Below are 18,077 nucleotides of genomic sequence, written 5' to 3'. Positions count from 1 at the left end.
TTCAGGTTCGCTGGATTATTAAAGTTCTCCAGCCTTTAACTATTTAAAGCGGAATGAAGCCCAGCATTTCCTCTTTGATCTAAAAAATTATTTACAGCATACAATGAGCATTTTTTTATTAGAACAGCATTCAAAGGGTTACACGCAGGCCTTGAAAGTTCAGTGCAGAGAAATCTAGAGGCATCCAAAGTTGATATTATCTTGTGTTTACTTAAATGTATCAAGTGAGGAATGTGACACATTCTCTGACTGTGGAGAAGCTGCTGGACACAGACAGGAACTGAAAGCATTTCTGCCTTCAATACATAATGAATTAAACCAGTTATAAATAAAATGCAAAGTCAGCACTCAAAGCAAAAAACTGTACTTTTGGGAACATATAATTTCTAAATTAATAATACATAAATGATGCACAAATGCAAATAATAACCGTATGGCATATAAAAAGTTTTATTGAATATCAGGGTTTTATACCGCTTTAAAGAGAACCTAAAGTCATCCAAAAAAAAAAAAAGATTAACTCACCTGGGGCTTCCCTCAGCCCCCTGCAGACGATTGGTGCCCTCGCAGCCAAATCTACGCCCTGTTTTGATGGCTGGCTGCAGGGGCGTAGATTTCAACTCACCGCCATTTTCGTTGCTCCCGCCGATCTCGCAGCTGAATCCCCCCTCTCTACGACGGCAGAGCCCTGTTAGCGGGTCAGGAGGCGATTTCATTGGATCCTGGCCCGGTCTTTCAATGTAAGCAACTCCCATTGGCTTACACTGAAAGACAGGGTCAGGAGCCAATGAAAACTGCTCCTGACCGGATCACAGGAACTGTCAGAGACGGCGTGAGTGGCCCAGGTTCCCAAGGTGCGGCGGTGACGGCAAGTATGTGCAGCAATTCGTCGGGATTTCGGCATTTCTGTACTAGCAGTCTCTGGTCCTTAAGTGGGCAGAGACCGCTGGTACTTAAGTGGTTAAGTGACTTACTAAATCAAGCCATTTAAAAAAAAAAGTTAAAATGAGTGGAAAGAAGTTAGTATTACCTATATAGCCTTTGGCTCTCACCCAGAACATCTGCCGCGGTTCCAGTGGAGTCCGACTAAACACATCAGGTGGGTTGATGGGTTTAATCTCAATTGGAATATCTTGTGCCAGAATTTTATGTAGTCCTAGTCTGTATTTCTCCACCAGTGAAGGATCCCTGTTTGTGAATAAGGGCATTACTTAAAGAAAATCTGTAACAGTAAAATAAAATGAAGTCTCTTAGTTCCTAATGAAGTTTTCCAGCGGAGAGGTTCCAGCAGAACTGGCAGCCTCGTAAACACAAGTCCGGTGCGCACATTGGTCCATATGTGCAGGCGCACTAGCAGCTTACTCTGGCTCCAGTGTAAATAACCAAGCGGAAGCATCTGCGCAGTAGAGTGGACATGATTGGGCTTTGCTATTTCTGCCAGAGCCCGAGTGGAAGTGAATACTGTGCCTGCATAAGGCTCCTTATAAGCGCTGACAAAGGGATTTTTGGAGGAGCCAGCACTGGATCCCCTCTGCTGAGGAGGGCAGGGGAAGCCTTTTTAGGATCCAGAAGCTTCCACCTCCCAAAGGAAGTACCCATTAGGGACACTTTTTTTTTTCCCCCTGTATCAGTTGTGTGAAAACTATTTAAGGGGTTCCCAAGACATGCTGTACAAGACTTCATAGAGAATAATCTAACTTCTCGGCATCAACATAGGTTTACTAAGGACAGGTTGTTTGTTTAACATGCTTAGCTTTTGAGGTGGTGCATCCTGGGACTTTGCAAAGGCCTTCAATACTGTTCCCCACAGTGTGGTGCCAGAGTTGAGGATGCAAATACTGGGGAAAGATCTGTGTGCATGGATACAGAACTGGCTAATGGACAGAAAGCAAAAAGTTGTGGTCCATGGATCATATTCAAAATGGGTCATAGTTAGTGGGGTCCCACAGGAGTCGGTACAAAGTCCAGTACTTTTTAATTTAATTATTAATGATTTAGTAGTTAAAGTAGAAAGTAATGTAGCCATTTTAGCAGTTGATACAAAATTGTCAAAAAAAAAATCCTAATCTCTCAGGAAGATAGTGACATATTGCAGAAGGATCTGGATAGGATGGCTATATGGGCACATACAGTGGTTTGCAAAAGTATTCAGCCCCCTTGAAGTTTTCCACATTTTGTCACATTACTGCCACAAACATGCATCAATTTTATTGGCATTCCACGTGAAAGACCAATACAAAGTGGTGTACATGTGAGAAGTGGATCGAAAAATCATACATCATTCCAAACATTTTTTACAAATAACTGCAAAGAGGGGTGTGCGTAATTAGTCGGCCCCCTGAGTCAATACTTTGTAGAACCACCTTTTACTGCAATTACAGCTGCCAGTCTTTTAGGGTATGTCTCTACCAGCTTTGCACATCTAGAGACTGAAATCATTGCCCATTCTTTTTTTCAAAACAGCTCCAGCTCAGTCAGATTAGATGGACAGCGTTTGTGAACAGCAGTTCTCAGATCTTGCCACAGATTCTCGATTGGATTTAGATCTGGACTTTGACTGGGCCATTCTAACACAGATATGTTTTGTTTTAAACCATTCCATTGTTGCCCTGGCTTTAGGTTTAGGGTCATTGTCCTGCTGGAAGGTGAACCTCCGCCCCAGTCTCAAGTCTTTTGCAGTCTCCAAGAGGTTTTCTTCCAAGTTTGCCCTGCATTTGGCTCCATCCATCTTCCCATCAACTTCCCTGTCCCTGCTGAAGAGATGCACCCCCCGAGCATGATGCCGCCACCACCATAATTGACAGTGGGGATGGTGTGTTCAGAGTGATGTGCAGTGTTAGTTTTCCGCCACACATAGCGTTTTGCATTTTGGACAAAAAGTTCCATTTTGGTCTCATCTGACCAGAGCACCTTCTTCCACATGGTTGCGGTGTCCCCCACATGGCTTGTGGCAAACTGCAAACGGGACTTCTTATGCTTTCTGTTAACAATGCCTTTCTTCTTGCCACTCTTCCATAAAGGACAACTTTGTACAGTGCATGACTAATAGTTGTCCTATGGACAGAGTCTCCCACCTGAGCTGTAGATCTCTGCAGCTCATCCAGAGTCACCATGGGCCTCTTGACTGCATTTCTGATCAGCGCTCTCCTTGTTCGGCCTGTGAGTTTAGGTGGATGGCCTTGTCTTGGTAGGTTTACAGTTGTGCCATACTCCTTCCATTTCTGAATGATCGCTTGAACAGTGCTCCGTGGGATGTTCAAGGCTTTGGAAATCTTTTTATAGCCTAAGACTGCTTTAAATTTCTCAATAACTTGATCCCTGACCTGTCTTGTGTGTTCTTTGGACTTCACGGTGTTGTTGCTCCAAATATTCTCTTAGACAACCTCTGAGGCCCTCACAGAGCAGCTGTATTTGTACTGACATTAGATTACACACAGGTGCACTCTATTTAGTCATTAGCACTCATCAGGCAATGTCTATAGGCAACTGACTGCACTCAGATCAAAAGGGGGCCAAATAATTATGCACACACCACTTTGCAGTTATTGATTTGTAAAAAATGTTTTGAATCATGTATGATTTTCGTTCCACTTCTCATGTGTACACCACTTTGTGTTGGTCTTTCATGTGGAATTCCAATAAAATTGATTCATGTTTGTGGCAGTAATTTGACAAAATGTGGAAAACTTCAAGGGGGCTGAATACTTTTGCAACCCACTGTAAATGGCAGATGAAATTCAATGTTGAAAAATGGCAAGTCATGCATTGTGGTCGTACCAATGGTCTAGTGCTGGGCAAACTACAGCCCGCAGGCTGGATACACTGTAAATCTGTTCCCGCATAACACACACGTTGGTGGTGAAGCATACATTTAATTGACTGTATGCCCAAAATGTGCGCATAATGTTTGGTGCAACTTTTCTGTTCCTCTTGTTTTTTTTTAACATGGAACAAAATGCAAATCCCACTGTGAACTTAGCCTTATAATCAATCCAGGTCTCTCAGAGTATAATACTTCTCAGACTGCATTCTACTAATAAGAATTGTCTCTTCGATCTGCTGGACATTTTTAATTCTGGAAAACCACTTGGGGTGACAGCATTTTTCCACTTAAAGTGGACCTGAACTCTTGCAGAGGACAGAAAGAAAACAGAGAAATGCACCTTGTATGTATTTAAAGAGTTTAGCTCATCTAATTCCCCCTCATCTATGGACTAATCACAAGTTGTAATTTGAGCTCTTCCATGTCATCTGACTGCCACCGCAGATACGGTCATTTGAAGACGCAGGATGTTAATATGTCTGCTTCCACGAATGCAGAAAGTAGAAACCATGCAGATTTCAGGATTTGTATCAGCTGTAGCATAGAAATGTTTTTCTTTGAAAGGTTATTATTCTGTTGCTTATCTGTTAGAGCAGAGAGGATGTTCTGAATTCGGGTCTGCTTTAAAGGGATACTGTAGGGGGGGGGGGGGGGTCGGGGGAAAATGAGCTGAACTTACCCGGGGCTTCTAATGGTCCCCCGCAGACATCCTGTGTTGGCGCAGCCACTCACCGATGCTCCGGCCCCGCTTCCAGTTCACTTCTGGAATTTCTGACTTTAAAGTCAGAAAACCACTGCGCCTGCACGCCCGTGTCCTCGCTCCCGCTGATGTCACCAGGAGTGTACTGCGCAGACACAGACCATACTGGGCCTGCGCTGTGCGCTCTTGATGACATCAGCGGGATTGAGGACACGGCAACGCAGGCGCAGTGGTTTTCAGACTTTAAAGTCTGAAATTCCAGAAGTGAACCGGAGGCGGGGCCGGAGCATCGGAGAGTGGCTGCGCCAGACCCGTTTCTAGGGGCCATGCAGCCGCCCTGAGCGCAGACAGCCAAAGGGCGCTGTGAACTCTCCCTCCCTCTACCCAGGGGACTGCAAAGTAATTAGTTCAGGGAAGCACTGTATACAGCTACACTGACTGGCCAAGGGGGAAGGGGGGCAATCTCCCCCCAGGCCACCTTTCATTCAGTGATTTAGGGCAGGTCTGGTGTCTGGTGTATTTGGGTTTGTTGTAAGGCAATGTGAAACTTGAGGCTAGCTGATAAAAGTGCAATCAGAGGACAGGCAAGCTGGCAAATATACACAGCATGAATGATGCAGAGCTTGCCTGAAGGGTCTGTGTGCAAACATCTGTCTGGTCTCTCCCCATTGTTATTATGACTGCATGTGTGGGTAAGGTGTTATACAAGTTGAAAAGTTTTTGACAGTCCCTAGACTCCAGGAGGGCTGCTTTCTGACTTGTGTGAGGGACTGTCAGGGACAGGAGTCCTATGATAGGCAAGTAGCCTCTGTGTGATGTGCAATACAGATAAGCTCTCTGCTCCATCTCAGGCTATTCTCAATTTCTCTCCACTCCTCTGGGCTAGTGCACGCCAAAATCGCAATAGCAATCACTAGCAATTTGTGAGTGATTTTGTGAAGCGATTTTCAGAGCTATTTTTTAATGAATTGCTCCAAAAAAATGCTACACACTGCATGTAGCATTTTTTGGAGCAATTCATTAAAAAAAACGCTCTGAAAATCGTTTCACAAAATCACACTCACAAATTGCTAGCGATTGCTATTGCGATTTTGGCGTGCACTAGCCCAGAGAGAGGAGGAGTGGAGAGAAATTGAGAATAGCCTGAGATGGAGCAGAGAGCTTATCTGTATTGCACATCACACAGAGGCTACTTGCCTGTAATAGGACTCCTGTCCCTGCCAGTCTCTCACACAAGTCAGAAAGTAGCCCTCCTGGATTCTAGGGACTGTTAAAAACTTGTATAACACCTTATCCACACATGCAGTCATAATAACAATGGGGAGAGACCAGACAGATGTTTGCACACGGACCCTCCAGGCAAGCTCTGCATCATGCTGTGTATATTTACCAGCTTGCCTGTCCTCTGATTGCACTTTTATCAGCTAGCCTCAAGTTTCACATTGCCTTACAACAAACCCCAATACACCAGACACCAAACCTACCCTAAATCACTGAATGAAAGGTGGCCTGGGGGGAAGATTGCCCCCCTGGCCAGTCCGCCCCTGAACTATACTGGATACCTATACTGGAGGCACCTACCTGGCTAATCTATACTGGGGGCAATTATACTGGGGCACCTATGCCTGGCTACCTATATTGGGGGGACCTATAGCCCACTACCTATACTGAGTGCAACTAGACCTAGCTAACCTATACTGCAGGCACCTATACCTGGCTCCGGCACGGGGGGGGGGGGGGGCGCAATTTTTACACTCTCGCACTGGGTGCATTTTAGCCTAGAAACTGCCCTGGGCTGCGCCAACACAGGATGTCTGCGGGGGACCGTTAGAAGCCCTGGGTAAGTTCAACTCATTTTCCCCTAACCCCCTACAGTATCCCTTTAAGAGAAAACAAGACTTAACTGAACTGAAAAGGGTAAATGCCATTCTGGGCAGCTAGAACAGTGACTGCAGAGGGATGCTAAGCACCACAGAAAATGAGCGAAGGGAAATCTAGACGCAGCGGAGAAGATTCTCTAACACTTTTAAAACAAGGATCAACCCATGCTAAAGCAAGATTAGTAGGGCAGAGTAATGACACCTCAATTGGCCAAATAGAAGAATGAAGTCAGAGCGAGACTAACATGAAATAACAGCTCTTTCCTCTGGGGTATGAAAGGCATACTTTTTTCCCCCAAAGAGAAGTAGCTGTAGTAATTCTGTAAGGGCATTCACTAATAACCCAGGATTAACCTAATATATATACACAAGTCCCTCAGTAACCTGCCCACCTTTGCTTACTTTAGGTACTTGTGTATAAGCTCCTCCCTGGTAAGCAGCTCCTTTGGCTCCGGCACCTTTGGCATTGTGAACTGGTGCTTTAAGGGGCTCTCCTGTAGGCAATGAAAGGAAGCCTGGCAAGTCAAAATTGGAACGCCATGCTGTATGGCTTTGACAGAACGAGCGCTGAAACTTCTTCCATCTCTTGTCCTGTCTACTTGATATAAGACTGGAACACTGGGGTCCCCTAGTGGACAGAATAAGAAATATCAGTAACAGGTATTGATGTCCAGAAAAAGAAAAAAAAAAACACTATGGGTAGCGTCACACAAGCAACAGAACATACAAGTCAACTATATTGGACACGTATTTCAATACACTAAAATATGTAAAGCCAATTTACAATATGCAAATGCTTTCCAAGCCCTGTGGAAGCACTCTGCTGAAGTTCCTGGATTAGCTATAATGTACTCCTGACCCAGGAGCTTAGACACAGGATACTTCCTACAACAGACTTTAAAGAGGAACTGTATGTTGAGGGAACCTTAATCATTAAACCTCCAGGTGAATTTGCACACGGAGGTCATGTTAATGTTCTCAATGTTGTGGTTAATGAGCTTTTATAGCCAACTTTGTTGAATGTGAGGGCTCGTTTCCACTATCGCGAATCCGCATGCGTTGGTTCGCACATGTAATGCAAGTGGATGGGCCTGTTTCCACTGTAGCGTTGAGGTGCGTTTTTTTCAGCGGTGAAAAAATGCACAAAAGAGCCTCAGAATGCCTGCGAGTGGAATGCATGCGAATCGCAGGCAATGTATTTAATAGGGAAATCGCATGCGTTTTACGCTTTTTTTTACGCGATTCCGCATAGGAACAATGTAAATTAACACAGGAAGTGTCATGGTTAAAAACGCACATAGCCTAACCGCATGCGTAATTGCGTAAAATAACGCGTAAAAAAACTGCACCTGCATGCGATTTCATCAGCGGTGGAATCCAGGAGATTCCGCACCGCAATAGTGGAAACGAGCCCTACATTGTTATTATATGATGTATGTTAATCCACCACTCCACATGACATATGTTGGAAACTGTATTTGAATATAGGTTATGGCTATGGCTCTCGCGGCTGTTTTAAGAAGGCAACATTTTGCTTTGCTAATCTGAAGGAATTCAGGTTGGAGTGAGCATATAATGTCTCCCACAATGCATCACTGCTGAATATGCAAGTTATGCCTAGTTGTCCATGTAAGCTAGTCACACCACCAGAACCCCTGAAATGCAATGTGTCAGCTTGTTAATTGTACAGAGCCACAATAATCCAACATACAGACAGACTTTTTCGGACTGGTTGATCCTCATCAGTGCATGGCATGGGTTAATGTGGCTCTATGGAGTAGGACTTTAGGCATTTATTAATTATCGCAAATTCTTTCTGTCTTCAGATTAGCAAAACAAAAGTTTGCCTTCTTAAGTGAGAAAGTGTGTGTTGGGGAGAGAATGTAGTTGCAATTGTTTGTATGGCCACCATCCTGTTCAGCATACGGATAGAACGGGATTGATCAGTGGCATTTATTATCATCAAGCACTCCAGGGTTTTACATTTACTACATTTGCAAGTAAAGTTATCCTTTAATACTTTCTCATTGTGACAGGCAGCCCTACAAATTGTGAGGCTCAGTAGGAAGAAAGGGGTGGGGCTAACTTTAAGATGTGCAATCGACTCTTGAGTGCCCCACGATTCTGGGCTGTTGTATCATTCTACTAGTTATTTTGCTGTGTGTCACCCCTAAATATTGTCTGTAACCTAAACTAATGTCCAGCGATGCGTAATATGTTGGCGCTTTATACTGGTAAATACAATAAATAAATCATGCATGTTGCATAGGCTCAGCTGAGAAAGTATTACCGGTATGTGAACATAGAATAGGCTGATACTATGGCAGAATAACAGAATGGGCCCTGTGATAAGCCAGCACAGTGATGTAACCACATTATGGCTCTAGTCCAAGTCAAGGCTACGCTACAAGTAAAACCTGAAAGAACTGGAGAATAGGGCAGAAAAGATCCTGCACTTTGTGCTATTGTGAAATCATATCTGCTAGAGGCATCTCTGCACAGAAAGCAAGATTAAACCACAAATAGTGTACAGCAATGCTGGGTACACACCATACAATTTTCTGGCAGATTTACCTGCCTGATTGATTATTTCCAACATGTCCGATCTGAATTTCGATTCTCCAATAGATTTCTGTTCACGTCTATGGTTATCGATCGGAAAAACGGTCGAAACATAAAACAAAAACGATTTAAATTCAGATCAGACATGTTGGAAATTATCGATCTGGCAGGTAAATCTTCCAGAAATGTGTATGGTGTGTACCTAGCATTAGACAGGAATGACTGGCACAAACATTTCTATTCACTATATAACTGTGGAAGTCCGTACAATATAAGAAAATACAGCACTATCAAAGAGCAAACGTAGAATTGTACATGTATAAAGACACCAAGCTTTTATGATGCTAATCATGGCCATAAACGTTTGCCAAACTACACTGACAGTTATAAAAGGAGCTCTGTCCAAAGTGGGGTGAAAAGAAAAAGCATTAGTAGGTAAGGGATGGGGCATCTGACGGCAGCGATTTTATATTATTGCGAGGTTTTTTTCTCCTCCCGGTGCTTAGCTGCGCTCTGTGATTTTGTATAAAGCACTTTTGCAGAGCGACTTTTCTTTCACTTCCTAACAAGTCAGGAAGTGAACTCTTTGACCCGGAAAATAATAAATACAATGTATTCTTAAAAGCGTTGGGGAAATCACTATACAAACCGCTTTTTCAAGCGCTTTGCGATTTCCCTCTACCTTCTATTGAGCAAAAACGCTCAGAAAATGGTACAGGCAGCGCTTTGCTGAGAGGATCGGAAGCAAACCCTTCAGATGTGACCACTCTTATAGGGCAGTGATGGCTAACCTTGGCACTCCAGCTGTGACAAAACTACAAATCCTATCATGCCTCTGACTCCACGATGTATGCTTAGAGCTGTCAGAGTATTGCATTGCCTCGTGGGACTTGTAGTTGCCCCACAGCTGGAGTGCCAAGGTTAGCCATCACTGTTATAGGGAATCATTGCACAAGCGCTTTTAGGGCGATTTTGAAAATCCCTGGCGCTTAAAAAAAAAACCCCGCAAAACTCCCTAGGTGTGAACGAGCCCTAATTGTGACAAATATCAAAAACCGCTATGACAGAATTTCTCATTCTGACACAGTAGTTCATTATTTTCAACAGAGGGCGGGGCTAAAAACTTGCTTAGAAGAACTTCAAGAAATGTTACACATGCAGGCTTTCTGATGTGAAATATATCTGAAAACAGGTACTCAAAAGGTTAAAAAACACAGCATGGGTATTCTGGGATGGAGCAGTGTTCTCACTGCTGCTGCCTGGGAGGTCTGTCTCCATTAACTTAGCTGTTATCCGCTGGCTTATCGCATTTTCTAAACAGCCGGTATTCTCCGTCCCAATTCAGCTTGCTCTAATCTTTATGAATTGACATGTGTTGAGATCATCACCGCATAAGGCGGTAATTTCCCGCACTGCTCAGGAATGTCAGCTTTTCATGCGGAAACAGCTTTTATGAATTGACACTTTGCTAAATAGTCAGTAAAGTCAGCTGTTTTGAGCATTACCGCATGCGGAATGCTTTATGAATATAGGCCAGTGTATTATTTTCATGCATTTTTATAGCACTAATATATAACACAGTGCTTTACAGAAATGTACTCATGTGACTGACCCTCAGAGGTGTTCCCAATATAATACCTACCACAGTCACAGTATCTGGGATTTTAGCACCTTAAAGGAACACTGTAGAGGGGGGGGGGGGGGGGTCGGGGGAAAAGGAGTTGAAATTACCCGGGGCTTCTAATCGTCCCCCACAGACATCCTGTGCCCGCGTAGCCACTCACCGATGCTCTGGCCCCGCCTCCGGTTCACTTCTGGAATTTCAGACTTTACAGTCTGAAAATCACTGCACCTGCGTTGCCGTGTACCCGCTGCCGTCACCAGGAGCGTACTTACGCAGGCCCAGTATGGTCTGTGCAGTACACTCCTGGTGGCGTTAGCGGGAGCGGAGACAAAGCTACGCAGGCGCAGTGTTTTTCAGACTTTAAAGTCTGAAATTCCAGAAGTGAACTGGAGGCGGGGTCAGAGCATCGGTGAGTGGCTGCGCAGGCACAGGATGTCTGCGGGGGACCATTAGAAGCCCCAGGTAAGTTCAACTCATTTTCCTCCGACCCCCCTACAGTATTCCTTTAACCACTTGCCGACCGCGCACTCATACCACGCGTTGGCAAAGTGGCAGCTGCAGGACCAGCGACGCAGTTCTGCGTCGCCGGCTGCAGGCTAATTAATCAGGAATCAGCCGCTCGCGCGAGCGGCTGCTTCTTGTCAATTCACGGCGGGGGGCTCCGTGAATAGCCTGCAGGCCGCCGATCGCGGCTCGCAGGCTAATTGTAAACACAGGCGGAAATAATCCGCTTTGTTTACATTGTACGGCGCTGCTGCGCAGCAGCGCCGTAAGGCAGATCGACGATCCCCGGCCGATGGCCGGGGATCACCGCCATGTGACAGGGGACAGCCTGTCACTGGCTGCACAGGACGGATAGCGTCCTGTGCAGCCCAGATCACCAGGGAGGTGAGGGAGGGGGGGAATCTCGCCGCGGAGGGGGGCTTTGAGGTGCCCCCCCCCCGCAACACCCATCAGGCAGGAGCGATCAGACCCCCCCAGCACATCATCCCCCTAGTGGGGGAAAAAAGGGGGGCGATCTGGTCGCTCTGCCTGCACCCTGATCTGTGCTGGGGGCTGCACAGCCCACCCAGCACAGATCAGCTAAAACAGCGCTGGTCCTTAAGGGGGGGTAAAGGGTGGGTCCTCAAGAGGTTAAGGCAAGAGAGCTATGCGCTGCACCACTGGGTGTACAGGTGTCCCGATGTTGGTGGCCTCCTCTTCAGTGACTTGCCAAGTTATATAACAGTTAGCCAGCTATTAATATAGTTCCCACTGCAAGCTGTAGCAAGACACCTTCTGCTCACTCTCCCCCCTACCCTACAGAGGGATTAGCAGCACATCAGTATAATGATTATAGGTAATGTGTCTGCCAAACCTATCACTAAACTCAACAAAATAACAAACAAAAAATAAAATGAGAATTGGCTCTTGGGTGAATAAAAAAAGATTGAAAACTTTTATTCATATAAATCCCATATATCAAACACATATCATAAATACAAATAACCCATAAAAACCCAGAATAACCCAATAGAGATGCTCCTCACAAACACTCCAAACACTGGTGTTGGAGTGTTTGTGAGGAGCATCTCTATTGGGTTATTCTGGGTTTTTATGGGTTATTTGTATTCATGATATGTGTTTGATATATGGGATTTATATGAATAAAAGTTTTCGATCTTTTTCATGCACCCAAGAGCCAATTCTCATTTTATTTGTTTGTTATTCAGTCATGTTGGCATGTGCATGAGAAGGATGTATATTTATGTTTACATAATTTGGTTTTATTTTTTATGGTTAAAAACCATTATTTCCCCAATTGACGCTGCCCTACAATTTTGAGGTATTTTTTACATAAACTCAACAAAATGTATCCAAAGTGAGTACAAAGCTTAAAGGTAGCCATAAATCTAGCAATTTTGCTTCTAAATAGACAAAGCGATTGACTAGTAGCCCACAAACTACAAGCGATATCCTATGAGTTCCCCAACCCTGTCCTCGGAGCCCACCTACAGTACATTTTTTGCAGAAAACCGCTAAGATGCACAGGTGGGGTAAGCCCAGGGCAGGGGCGCCTTAAGGCACAGGCACACTAGGCAGCCACTTGGAGCGCCATTTGCCATCTGGGCGCAACTGCTGGACCTTGTAGTGCACCTCGAACGCACTCATTCATGCTACACTCATTCCTTTTGTCATCTCTTCCTATTGTCGCTGTAGCCACGACCTCTTGCGCCCCCTGGACCAATAGAGAGAGAGCAAATGTGCTCTGCCTCGCCTCCACTTTTAGCTCCGCCCCCACCACACGGAAGTTAGGTTAACATGTGCCGGGCACTCGGGCAGGGTATTTGTTCTGTGTTGTTAGCTGCCCGTCATGCACGCTGATAGTAAGGGCATGGAGAAGAGGGATTGCCTGGGACTAGCCATGGATAGAAGAGCCAGCGCTGAACTGGGCTGCTGTGACTTGTGAGTGATATCACAGCACTCTGTGAGGCAGCAGGGACTCAGGAAGTTAGTTGCTCTTTCTGCCTGCACATTCACTGTCAGCTGGCTCTCTGGGTCACACGTCTCCTGGGGATAATAAGAGGTCAGCTCTTTGCTGCACTCAGATCTCTGGATGGAGGGTGAGGGGATCCGTGGCAGTGGTGAGGGAAGTTAGAGCAGCATTCTTTTTCTATTGGCCGGGGGAGGAGGATATGAGAGGCAGAGCAGACGCTGCTGTAAACCAGCACAGCATGGGCATCTGGTGTGAGTGTGTCTTACTGTGCACTGCAGTGTTCTGACAGGTCAGGTGTGTGGACTGGTAGTGCATCTATCATGATCTATCTATCTATCTATCTCTACATCCATCCACATCCATCCCCCTTTATCCCTCACTCCCCCTCTCCCTCTATCTATCTATCTCTGCAGCGCTCTCTCTCTCTCTCTCTCTCTCCCTATATCTATCTGTCTGTCTATCTCCTTATCTATCTATCATCACTACCTCTCTCTCCCCTCTATCTATCTATCTATCTATCTATCTCTGCCTCTCTCTCCCTCCTCCTCTCTATCTCTATCTATCTCCTTATCTATCTATCTATCTATCTATCTATCTATCTATCTATCTATCTATCTATCTATCTATCTATCTATCTATCTATCTATCTATCTATCATCACTACCTCTCCCCCCCCCCCCCCATCTATCTATCTATCATCCCTACCCCTCTCCCCCCCCCCTCCCCAATCTATCTATCTATCACTGCCTCTCTCCCCTCCCCCTATCTATCTATCACTGCCTCTCTCCCCTCCCCCTCTATCTATCTCTCTCTGCCTCTCTCTCTCTTTCTTTATCTATCTACATATATATCTGTCTGTCTCCTTATCTCTCTATCTATCTATCTCTCTCTCCCTCTCCTCCTCTCTCTAGCTATCTCTCTCTCTCCCTATATCTTTCTGTCTGTCTGTCTATCTTATCTATTTATCTATCTATCTATCTCTGCCTCCCTCTTTATCTATCTCCTTATCTCTCTCTATTTCTATAGCTAAGTACTCACGGGGGGACAATTGTAGCTGTCGCTGCGCACGGGAGCGTGTGCGCGACAGTTCGGCGACAGCTCGTCGCCAAGTCCCTCTGCATCCACACGGCAGCAGAGGGATTAGCGATGCGGCGGAAGCTGTCGCCGAGGTTCCTCCCCCCCGCCGGATGCTCCGTGTACTGTGTGTGGGTAGCTGTCGCTAGCCCGCATACACATGCGGGGCTAGCGACAGTTCCGGCGAGGTTGCGGCGACGGCCGTAGCCGGCGATTGAACATGTCAATCGCCTGGCGACAGCTCCGACGGGCGACGGTTCGGGGCGCGCGCGTCATACACACGGGCGAACCGTCGCCGCAACACGCGCGTGCCACGTGGTTGCGGCGACGGCCGTACCCCGTGTGTATGAGCCTTATCTCTCTCTCCCTATCTCTGCCCCTCTCTCTCACCATCTCTCTACCTCTATCTATCTTCTACAGGTTTCTATCCATCTGGAGGGAGTAACACCATGGGACTAGGCCAATGTGCACAATAAAAAGACAGACAATAACACTTTATTTGTCAAGGTATGCACTCTTGGGCCCTAATGCCTTAAGTTCCCCATTATGATAGGCTGCCCCCCGTGGTGCTACTTATTCCTGTTTGTGGGTCTGACTGTTAGCAGTTACTCCTAGCACTCCATGCTCTCTGTAGGTAGCCCTCCTCTCTGTGCACAACAGCCTCTGTCTGGAGCGCTCAGTGACACTTCTGAAGTATTCATGGCAGAATGCTCCTGGCAGTGGCTGCTGTGCACAGCCGGGTGGAAGCACTGACATACAGGGAGAGCAGAGTGTACGGAGCATGCTACATTCTCCTGGATTCAGTTCAGGAGCCACCAGTCAGCCACAAACAGAGGGCACAGCATAGCCAGGGAGGGGAGCCCATCCAAACAGGGGTACCCTTAAGTATTTATACCCAAGTACACTCATTGTAAGAAAAACAAAAAATAGGGGGGGGTGCACCACAGATTTTCCCGCCTGGGGTGACAAAGGCCAGAGGCACCCCTGGCCCAGGGGGTACTGGTAGCGGCACCAGAAGGACACATGGGCATGTCTCTGGGCAGAGAACATGCCTCTGTGTCCTATAATCTCCATAAAATCTGCCTCGTGTACTCTTTAAGCAACAAGCTGGCAGGGTGGCAGATAAAACAGTGTCTGCTGGTACAAGCGGAAAAAGGGGTAACAGCAGCAGAGATAAGACAAGATTTATAACACGCTTTTCTCCTGGCGGACTCAAAGCACCAGAACTGCAGCCACTAGGGTGCAGTAGCAGTGTTAGTGTATTTTGCCCAAGGTCTCCTTATTGGATAGGTGCAGGTTTACTGAACAGGAAGAGCCAAGATTCAAACCCTGGTCTCCTGTGTGAGAGGCAGAGCACTTAAAGTGAACCTAAAGCCACAGAAAAAAATGAGATTAACTCACCTGGGGCTTCCCTCAGCCCCCTGCAGCCGATCAGTGCCCTCGCAGTTCCGCTCCGATGCACCTGGACCCGCCGACGAACACTTCCTGTTTGGCCATCACCGGCCGACAGGCATGGGAATGCGAGTGATTGTTCGCGTTCCCAGCCTGTATATCGCCCCCTATGCTGCTGGGAACGCGAACAATCACTCGCATTCCCATGCCTGTCGGCCGGTGATGGCCAAACCAGAAGTGTTCGTCGGCGGGTCCAGGCGCATTGGAGCGGAGCTGCGAGGGCACCGATCGGCTGCAGGGGGCTGAGGGAAGCCCCAGGTGAGTTCATCTAATTTTTTTTTCTGTGGCTTTAGGTTCACTTTAACCAGTACACTATCCAGCCTCTGCAGTAGCATTATTTATTAATTTATTTTTGCTTGAAACTAAGCTGTAAAATATTAGCAGGTTAGAGTTGTTTTGCCAGTTACCTGCCCGGACGAAGTAGCAATGCAATGAGTGGGCGTGCTTCTCCTCAGTCACAGAACTGGCTGCAGCTACTAGAGCTTGTCCAACAATCTGTCCACCAAAAAGCCTCTTTGAGAAAGGTACCCAATGATGAGAGCCTCTGAAACGAAGGACATTGGAAAAAAATGTGTAAGATGCTTTCCCTCCATAAATATCTACATAGTTACAGTATATTACATAGTACAGTATAGCAATAGATCACAACTAGTTATTATAGAACAGCGGTGGCGAACCTATGACACGCGTAGCCTAATTTGCTGGCACGCCACCGCTGCTTATGAACTGGCCGCAGCGTCTACTAGACGCTGCCGCGCCAGTTCATAGCCCGCAGTCTCCCGGGAGGCAGACCAGGGCTACGGCAAGATGGCTGCCGAAGCCCTGTACTGGAGACTATTTGTGTCTCCAGTACAGGGCTTCGGCGGCAGCCATCTTCCCGTAGCCCTGTACTCTGCCTGTCAGCGGCAGCGCGGGAGACTGTCACTGCAGAAGATCCGGGGATGATGCGCGCCAGAGCCCAGCCGAGAGGGAAGACTTCTGTCAGGTGAGTACATTACTTTTTTTTGCAGGTGAAATGCGGCTCACTGTGTTTTCTGCTAAAATGTTTCCCACAACGGGCTCTATTCATAAAAGGTTACCGCAAGTTTTCCGCTCAAAACAGCGTATTTTCCCGTCCATTTAGCAAAGTGGGCATTCATAAAAGCTGTTCCCGCATGAAAATCTACAATCCCCCAGCAGAGCGAGAAATTTCCGCCCTCTCCAGTGTTTTTCTAGATTTATCTAGAAAACAAAAGTAACAAAATGGCCATTCATGAAGTTTAGAGGAAGCGGTATGTGGACGGGAAATACCGCTTCCTCTGATTTTGCGGATTACATACAAGTGAATGGGACAGACCTCCCAGAGAGAGCAGTGCACGGAGGGACTCTGCCGGCTGAAGTGTTTCCGCATGCCTTCCGACAGCTTACCGCCAGCTTTCAGCGGGAGATCTCCGCTCTTGCATCGCAGCTGGCAAGATTTTTTTGAATGACCACCCAGAAGTGTAAAATACCGCTGCGGTATTTTCCCTCCAGGAGTTTTTTTGCCACAACTTTTTTATGAATAGAGCCCATTGTGTTTATTTATTATGAAATGCTGTCTGAGTCAGCCACTTACATACCAGATATTTAACTCTTTCAGGCAGAGAAAGAGAAAAAAGGAACACAGCATAGTTATTTGTGTGCTAGGCACTGTACATACACATGTCTATCTCATGTCACTTTGGGTATCCTTTAACTAATAAGAGGTATGCCTCTGGATCCTATAAGCTTGCAGGGCCACCCTCGCTCCTGCCACTCAGAATATCCGGGCCGTGCTCCTCTTCAAGCATGAGTGTGGCCATGCTGCACCCACGCTAGCATGACTGCTCCTGCGTAGTAGCACGACTACAGTTTATTACGCAGGCGTACTCGAGCAAGCGCAGTGGCCGATTGAAGAGGAGTGCAGCACTGAGCAGATTTCCTACAAGCCCTTGTTCAAAATCTTTTTGGAGGGGTCCCCTGTAGTGTTGTCCGGATCATGAACGATTCGGATCTTTGATCCGAATCTATTTTATGAGTCGATCATCCGAATCATCAAAATGAACGATTCGGATCGCAAAAGGGGCGGGGCCAGGAGCGACACGCCCCCTCTCAGCGGGCAGCGGGGTCCTGGAAGCAGAGCTGAGATGGATCGCTCTGTTGGATGGGACTGGGAGGCAGCCTTGCAGGGACAGCAGGTAGATGAGAGAGAGGGGACATCGGTGCCACTGCCAGATATGTGTAGAGCACACATACTGGCTGCAATGTGCTGCCCATTACAGGCTGCCTGTTCCGTAGTGCTGCACAGTGATCACATTGGAAGCTTTTGGCTCAGCATAGCTCAGTAACTTTGCAGACACTGTGATTGAAATATGATCCTCCTGCACTCGGCACTAAACAGCTGCACTTATCTTCTGGGAATGCTTTCTTTCACTGTGCGACCTTTTCTTTCAAAGTGTACAGATGAACATATAGGTGAAATATATGTA

At 46.5% G+C, this 18,077-nt stretch overlaps 1 protein-coding gene across 1 annotated transcript in view; it reads right to left on the bottom strand.

Moving 5' to 3' along the window:
- The window catches only part of ACOT8 (acyl-CoA thioesterase 8), a 27,051-nt gene that overhangs the window by 7,316 nt on the left and 1,658 nt on the right, over positions 1 to 18,077 (bottom strand). Inside the window, exons 2-4 of the mRNA XM_068263254.1 lie at positions 15,999 to 16,135; positions 6,806 to 7,031; positions 1,031 to 1,188 (exon numbers count right to left, since the gene is read on the bottom strand). Coding sequence (XP_068119355.1) covers positions 1,031 to 1,188; positions 6,806 to 7,031; positions 15,999 to 16,135 — 521 coding nt within the window. The remainder of the gene's footprint in view (positions 1 to 1,030; positions 1,189 to 6,805; positions 7,032 to 15,998; positions 16,136 to 18,077) is intronic.

The sequence above is a fragment of the Hyperolius riggenbachi genome, chromosome 12 (genome assembly GCF_040937935.1).
Source record: "Hyperolius riggenbachi isolate aHypRig1 chromosome 12, aHypRig1.pri, whole genome shotgun sequence".
Lineage (NCBI taxonomy): Eukaryota > Metazoa > Chordata > Amphibia > Anura > Hyperoliidae > Hyperolius > Hyperolius riggenbachi.
Note: the sequence above shows the minus strand (reverse complement) of the source record. Positions and strands in the feature narration are given on the sequence as shown.